Source organism: Poecilia formosa, unplaced genomic scaffold, assembly GCF_000485575.1.
Source record: "Poecilia formosa unplaced genomic scaffold, Poecilia_formosa-5.1.2 Scaffold1326, whole genome shotgun sequence".
Classification (NCBI taxonomy): Eukaryota; Metazoa; Chordata; class Actinopteri; order Cyprinodontiformes; family Poeciliidae; genus Poecilia; species Poecilia formosa.
In genome coordinates this window covers 3,096-11,342 of record NW_006801265.1, presented here as the reverse complement: position 1 = coordinate 11,342, position 8,247 = coordinate 3,096, and the positions used below count along the sequence as shown (strand labels likewise).

The 8,247-nt window shown below is 37.5% G+C and overlaps 2 protein-coding genes across 2 annotated transcripts in view; both read left to right on the top strand.

Annotated features, from left to right (window-relative positions):
• The window catches only part of LOC103132793 (galactose-specific lectin nattectin-like), a 3,671-nt gene extending 2,570 nt beyond the window's left edge, over positions 1-1,101 (top strand). Inside the window, exons 5-7 of the mRNA XM_007544581.2 lie at positions 123-188; positions 264-375; positions 957-1,101. Coding sequence (XP_007544643.2) covers positions 123-188; positions 264-375; positions 957-1,033 — 255 coding nt within the window. The 3' untranslated portion in view covers positions 1,034-1,101. The remainder of the gene's footprint in view (positions 1-122; positions 189-263; positions 376-956) is intronic.
• Positions 1,102-5,075: 3,974 nt separating this feature from the next.
• On the top strand, positions 5,076-8,151 carry LOC103132794 (type-2 ice-structuring protein-like). The gene is made up of 6 exons (XM_007544582.2): positions 5,076-5,208; positions 5,302-5,387; positions 6,173-6,282; positions 6,389-6,523; positions 6,615-6,726; positions 7,986-8,151. Exons 2-6 carry the CDS (start codon positions 5,327-5,329, stop codon positions 8,060-8,062), a joined length of 495 nt encoding a protein of 164 aa, XP_007544644.1. The 5' UTR covers positions 5,076-5,208; positions 5,302-5,326; the 3' UTR covers positions 8,063-8,151.
• Positions 8,152-8,247: the final 96 nt, after the last annotated feature.

The following is an 8,247-nucleotide window of genomic DNA, read 5'->3' as shown; positions in this document are numbered from 1 at the left end:
TTTTAACAAAACCCAGCTAATACCTCAGAAAATTGTCATGTGTTTCTCTGTAGAAAAACTGTCTGTCCATGGGAGCAAACCTTGCATCAGTTCGCAACGCATATGAGTACCGCCGGGTTCAGGCTCTGATACGTGCAGCAACTCGTAATTCCAGAGAAGCATGGCTTGGAGGCTCTGATGCACAGCAGGTACTTTAGCCACTACACTTTATGTATTTTGTGAAACACTGAATGAAATGTGACATCTACTGAACACGATTCTAGGAGAGAACCTGGTTGTGGAGCGATGGAAGTCCTATGAGGTACACAAACTGGTGTCGAGGGCAGCCTGATAATGCTCGACGCAGCCAGCACTGTTTGCAGATGAACTGGTCAGGTAAAGAAAATATCACAAAAGTCTGTTTTTTCAGTTAATAAAAGGGCTTGTGGGTGAAAAGCTTATTTTCTCTGCATGTACACATTTTGTACAAACACATCAGAAGTTAAATCAGACAAAACTTCTGTTATTTTCAGTCGGCTAGAATTACTAAAATTATTCCTATTTGGAAATTGTGAGGAAAAACAATTAATAGAGATTAATTTTGTGACTTTCTTCTCATTCAGATGTTTTCATACATTTTGGCCAGTATCAGGGATAATTGTCTTTAAAACTGTATGAACCTAAATGTTTACATACATTTAGGTTTTCTCACCAAAATGTGTAAACTTCTGTATTTGAAGAAAATTACAAAAATGGCCTCTCAAATAGTTTAGTTTTCTGAAAAGAAATAATTTAAGGTAATTCTTAAAGATCTAAAAAAAGAGAAGTTTGAACATATCTAACTGAAGACAAGATCAAAATTGTGTATCATTTGGTGAATGTAAATATCTGGTTTTAACTGTACATTTACTGCATCAACAGCAGGAGTTTATATTCAGTTTTTGATGTTCGACTCATATTTATTCTCTTGCTTTTAGGTGCAAAGTGCTGGGATGACTTGTGGTGTAATCACAGTCGGCCTTTTGTCTGCGCCAAGAGACTCAGAAGACGTTGAGGTTCCCAAAGAGGCCTGATGTGTAAAACAGAACCAGTGGAGGATGAATGCTAGGAGTTTCTGTTTACCTGCCTTTCTGNTGATATGTCTAAACATTTGGTTTACTTTACATTTAGTGCATTAACAGCAGGAGCATTTTTAAATTATTTTTGGCAAGAAGGTTTAGTTAATCATCCTTTCTGATTATTTTATGATATAGTGTTAGCTCACCTTTCATTATGTGATGTTTGATTGATTTGTTGTTTTGCTCCTAGGCGCCAAGTGCTGGGATGATGCAGGTTGTTCTGGCCATAAGCCTTCTGTCTGCGTCAAGAGACTCAGAAGACGTTGAGGTTCCCAAGAGGCCTGATGTGTAAAACAGAACCAGTGGAGGGTGAATGCTAGGAGTTTCTGTTTACCTGCCTTTTTGCACCTTCATAGAAAACTTAAAATATATTTCTGCTTCTTTACTTCATATCATTTCTCTCATTAACGCAAATTGGGGATGACACCACAAATAGCCGACAGCAGCTTTATTGTCTCTCTGTAATAAGATCAGACTGAATGAGTTATAATAATGGATCATCTAAGCAAAACTTTCTTCTCTTTTTCTGGCTTAGCAAGAATAAAACTTTGAGGAATCAAAACAAGATGGTGTGTGGTTTATTCTGACTTTGTGTTGTTCTGTTTTAACACTATGATGCACTAGTTATTACAATTTAAATATCACATTATTGCAAAGAACTTTTCACATTCTTAATATAGTATTTCTGTATGAATCCAATTATTTTGTTCAAGCATCAAAAAGATGTTTTCTTGTACAACATTTCAAGTTCACATACAAATTATGATATTCCAAAAACACTTTTTTTTTTTAATTTATACAACTTTTAAGTTTTGTCAGCAAACATTTTCCTCTCCTGTCTCCACCGGTAAATAATGTCATCGATGTGACATCATTTCCTGAATCCCTATGCAAAGAAAAATATTTCAAAAATACATTTCATGATTCAGAACAATAATCCTTTGCAATGGGTGAAGACAAGAATATCTTGGGAACAGAATCTGGATGAGAGATTACTGAGGGGTTCTGGCAACGCTGCCTGGAAGTATTCACACCTCCTCTATCTGCACTAGACAGTGTCTCATACAATTCAAGGTTTTACATTGTCTGCATTGCTCTAATGACAAACTTTCTAGAATGTACCCCAGTCTGTCTGAGATGCTAAAGCTATTTTACGTCATATATTTTGGCAATTTCAACTATAAAACTGCTTTTAAAAAAATTCTTCCTTCGTTGCCTGGAAGGTCATCTAAAATCCCTAAATAAATTCAAGTGGAGAGCAGTTCTGAGGAATTTCTTGAACTTGGTTGTGGAGCGATGGAAGTCCTATGAGGTACACAAACTGGTGTCGCAGACAGCCTGATAATTGGAGATGCAGCCAGCACTGTTTGCAGATGAACTATTCAGGTAAAAGAAAATATCACACGTCTATTTTTTAAGTTGTATCAGGACTCATAGGTTAAAGGCTATTTACTCTGCATGTCAACATTTTAGTTGATCTCCACATACAGTTAAAAGCAGAAGTTTATTTTACCCAAGTCATTCAGTTTAAGACAGATATTGCTGANTACTCCATTCCTTTTCTATATCTGAAGCTCAGTGAAAAGATCACTGGCAAAGATCTAATCAGACATCAGAGTAGCAACTAGTACCAGCATGAGCTAGTTATTCTATTTTAATCGTTTTGTGTTTCTTGGTGGGCAGCTCAGTAGAGTAGATGATGGGATTGGTTTGTTCTCTCTGGGTATCCTGGCTTCCTCTGACCATCTAAATATGAATGTTAGGTCAAAAGGTCACTCGAAACTGTCCCTATGTGTCTATGAGCGTGGATGGTTTCATGTCCTGTGTGTTTGTGTTGTCCTGTGATGGACTGGTGACCTTTCCAGGGTCTACCTGCCTGATCCCCAATGCCCACTGGAGACACCAGCAACCCAGAGACTGCAGAAATAAACAGGAACGGACAATAATGAAACAGTATTTTAACTGAAAAATATATTTTGGGACCTTACAAATTTATGAGCCATATATGCCAACTAACACTGATGTAGACATTACATTTTACTCTTCAGTCAACAGTTAAGTTTAAAACTTTATTGTGTTGGCAGATAAACATAAGGTGCATTAAGATACAGCAAAGGCAAAATGTTTTAAAACCATTAATTGCACAACGACGAACAGACGATTACAGAACTATGATGAAGCATTTCTACCCTCAGTTTTTTCTGCTTCGGCTCTTTGTCTCATTAAATGTCTAAAACAATCAAATACAGTTTTATAACAAACACAGGTGGCAGAGTAAATAAAAACTGAAGTTTTCAAATTGTGATTTAAGTTATTAAATTACAAAAGCCACTCTTATTAACCTGGAACTATGTGATAAAAGCAGTTGCTCTCAACATTGAGTTACACTTGTGCCACTCTGAGAAGCAAAAACTGTGATCAAGCTTTTGTTGAAGTCTTATTATTACAATTAAATTTATTTCCACTCTAATTTGAAAAAAAATGTTTTAATTCAACTTCATTAGACGTTTTTCAAGTATGAACAGCCTGTTTAAGTTCACATTTGTCAGTATGACTCAAGTCCAGGCTTTCACTAGGCTATTCAAAAAATATTACTTATATTAGCATTCAGAGTTGACCATATGCTATGTTTCTAATTATTTTTCTTCTCCCTACCCAAACAGTGTTTTAGCCTAAGCTTTTAAACGTATGGTTGAACATTAGGGGCGTAAAGGTTCATGTACTCTGAGTTAAGAGAATTGGCAACACACCGAACAGTGAGTTCTCCACTGTTACATCTTTACCTGACATGTCTTTAGGAATTTATTAGTAGAGGCCAGAAATCATAGTCACCTTAATTACAGTAAGTCATCTAGTGCCAGAAGGACCAAATCATTTAATATCATCTCATTACCAGAACAGGTTTGGCTATGTGAATGATATTCTGTTTAAAATGCTGCCAAACCTTCTCCACAGGATGGAGGTTTGCTCTTGAACTAGGCCACTCCAGAACATCCACCTTGTTAGTCTTCAAACCATTTCTGTGTTTTAGCTGGATGCTTCATATTGCTGTTTTGCTAGAAAATACATATTCTCTGAAGCTGTAGTTCTTTTACAGATGGGAACAAATGATCACGTAGGATTTTTCTGTGTCCTTGCTGTATTCATTTTACCTTCTCCCTTTAAAACCCTTCCAGGGCCTGCCGTTGAGAAGCTTCCCCAAATGGCTGCCACAATCACAATTTATAGTGGAGGTGTTTGCGGTGATATGCAGAGGCTGGTGTCGACCAAACATAACATCTCTTCTAATGGTCAAAAAGCACCATTTTTGTCTCATCGGAGAAAATAACTTCCTTCTACTTGATCATAAATTCTCGCACATGCTATTTGGCAAACTCTATCTCAGGCTTATCTCAGGCTTGATGCGAATTTTCTTCAACAGTGACTTAACATTTCCACTCTCCCTTAAAGCTCTGACTGGTGAAAAACTAACGTTTTGTCTGCAGAGTCTCTCCCATCTGAGCTGCTTAAGCTTGTAGCTCCTTCATAGGTCATATGTGTCCAGGTTTCCCCCTCTCTAGTCTCCCTTTATAGTCATTCTGTTGTGTGGATGACAAATAGGCAAATGACTAACTGTATTTAGTCCAACTTTATCTGCTTTGTGTGTCCTAAATGGAAATTGAATGATAAACAGACACTGCACGGAAAATAAGTAACAATTATGATTGCAAGTGGAAGCAAAGATTTGCATGCTGACCTTTGAAAAATGTTCACACTAGTCAGTATGAACAAGTGTGAAAAAACCTACCAACAAGAAGTTATCAACCAGTAGCATTAAAGTATAGGCTTTAGTTGCTACACTTTGAGCTAATGTTGGTGTAGCTCCATTGCCAAACACTTCATGCTGCAACTGTCACAACCATGACAAACACAAAGACAAGGTGTGGTTTTGGTCAATGGTGAATGATGAGGCAAGGTGTGAACTAGATCTGTTTAAAGGGTGCAGTTTTGTTGAATTTCTATCTGTGTCATTTCCCCTTTCTGGGGCAAGATCAGAAGCTCTATAAGTATCTGGTGATTCTGCAGAGAAGGCTGAAGGTGCTGGTTGAGAAGACAGATCATTCTTCATCAGGTTTGCTGATCAAATTTATACTCATCTTTTTTTTTTACCAACACTGTTTGAATTTTTTTTAACATGTATAATTTATTTTTGTTTCATCTTCAGATTGTAACTCTGCATCATCTCCATCATGAAGTTGTTGGCTGTGTTCCTCCTCGTTTTCTCCATGATGGCTCTGACCAGTGGTGACAGTGAGTATTTGTTAAATACAAACTCACCATAAACTGACTAAAACAGAGATAAAAACAGTTTAAAACACTAACCCCTGTTTAAAATAGTCACAACTATTATTGTGCTCATAAAGACTAGTGGGTGTAAGTGTGAATGTTTGGAACATCTTCTTGTAGTATACTTTACTAAAACATAACACGTACCCTTTCTTCAGAATATTTAATATATTTATTAACTTCATGTCTTCACTACTCCTTGCAAAGTACACACATCATGCTTTTGGTCTGCACAAGTGTAACTGGGTTATTTCTCGTCATTGAGGGATTTATCTGTTTTAATAAATGTTGCATCATTAAGACTAACACCATTTACACGAGGGGTCACTGATAAATCAGCCAGTCAATAAAGCTGCCCCGATTTCCTTAATTATGGGAGATCTTTGATCTATTGATTTTTACAGATGGAACCGATCTTATCCACCTCTCTTATCTACCTCAGCTCAGGGCTAAAGATCAACCACTGTCCTCTTCTGCTCTGCCGTGAAAGAGGTTTGACTGACAGACCCGTTTAGCAGGTCATGTCTGTGCATTTGCAGTAAACAATGGTCACCCTACTGTTTGCATTTAAAAACAGGCACTCATCTGTTGCCAACTCTGAGACCTTTTTACTATATTTAGCAATATTTGAATGACAAATGAAAAAAAATCAGTTAGCCAGAATCAACCAGTCAGGCTTTTTAAAGATTGCGATTGATGCAGCCTGACATGTACCTCTTGACTGAAAATCTCCATTTGTTTGTCATCAGAACGCATCGTCTTGCACAAGAAATCTTTTTCTTGTCCTTGTCACTGGAGTCAAATCAACGGTCGCTGCTTCATCTTTGTTGCTAAACCCATGACTTGGGCTAAAGCCGAGGTGATTTCCAACAACAATGTTCTATTTTCTATTGCTCTCTTTTATTTCACCACTTTTAATTAAAGCCCCGCTACTTCTTCAGATAATTTTATGTTTTTATCTGTAGAAAAACTGTCTGTCCATGGGGGCAAACCTTGCTTCAGTTCGCAACATTAAAGAGTACCGTCAGATTCAGGGTCTGATACTTGCAGCAGGTTACGAGACCAGGGAAACATGGATTGGAGGCTCTGATGCACAGGAGGTATTTTTGCCAGTCTGCTTCAATTTATTTAAATTTATTTTATGCATTTTGTAAAACACCTAAATGTCATCTACTGAACACTGTCTTTCAGGACAGAACATGGTTGTGGAGCGATGGAAGTGCTTTGCGGTTCACAAACTGGTGTCCCAAACAGCCTGATAATTTGACACGGAAACAGGAGTGTTTACAGATGAACTATTCAGGTAAAAGGAAATATCATACGTCTGTTTTTTTGTTTGTTTTCTTTTTAGTTAGCAACATGAATGAAGTTTCTCTCTAGCCGGTTAAAGTGCGGTTCGGTTCTACACCAGACTGAGCTTTTCCATTATATACTCTGCTCCTCACTATTGTGGGCAGGAGTGCACAGCAGCACTCAGCAATGAAGGTTCTGGTTCTGATGGACTAAAATAAACCCAGCTATTTAATTTTGTCTCATGGAAATTCATTACTGGCACAAACATAAAGATAAAGGCTCAGATCAGCTGATTATTTTGCTATGCATAAAAATATAATTACATTCTGGCACTTTGTATTTTTTAATGTCCAACCTTTTAGATTTAGGCAGTCAAAAGGTGTAAACCAATAGCAACACATAAACTTTATTATTATTTTCTAATCCAAAAGAAAAATAAAATTCACATCACAAGTTAATACTATGTAGTTCTGGTGTTTCACACTGTCAGCAGAAAACAGCAGCTCCGTCAGAAAGCAGCTGCTCTGCTTCTCTCTTCTTTATCACTGTCCGTATTTCAGAGTCATTCTTCTGCAAAAGTTACCACATGTGTATTTAAAGTACTACGCACTGGGCAGCTCTCTGATAGCAGACTGCATGTTCATGGGTAAATGCTGAATGCTGTTTTCAGTGATATAAATCATGAGCCAATCAACGATTGTGGTCAGATGTCAAACAGTTTCAGTGCCTACCCTGCTCAATGCTGCTAGTACACGCCGGGTTTGCTGATGGAAAATGGATCTGGCCGAGGCAGACTGAGACCAAACCGGTTAAATTCGGTATAGTGGAAAAGCGCCTATACTCTGCATGTAAACTTTTCAGTTGAGGTAAATACAGTGATACCAGAAGTTTACATTTTACCCAAATCATTCAGCTTAGGACAGATATTCCTGATAATGACCAGGTGTACTTAAACTTCTGAATTGGAAGAAAAATGTTCTCAATAAGTTCTCTGGTCTTTAGCAAATATAAATAATTTTGTTCTTGTTCTAACTGACCAAAAGGCAAGAGAAGTTTGGACTTAATAAACTTCTGACAGTGTAAAAAATATGTTTTTAAATATCTGGTTTCAACCGTACATTTACTGCATTAACAACAGGACCTCATTTTAATTTTTTGTTGCTAAAAGCTTTAGTTCATCATCCTTTGCAAACATTTTTATGATATAGTGTTAGGTCATTTAGCGTTTTCTATATATGATGTTTGACTGATCTGTTGTGTTGCTCCTAGCCGGCAAGTGTTGGGATGACACAGAGTGTTCTGCCAAGAAGCCTTCTGTCTGCGTCAAGAAATCCTGTCCACGCTGAGGTTCCCAAAGAGGCCTGATGTGTAAAACAGAACCAGTGGGGGATGAATGCTAGGAGTTTCTGTTTACCTGCCTTTCTGCACCTTCATAAAAAACCAAAAGATATTTCTGCATCTTTTCTTCATATCATTTCTCTCTTTAATGCAACCTAAGGAATGAAGCGACAAGCAAACAGCAGCTGGATTG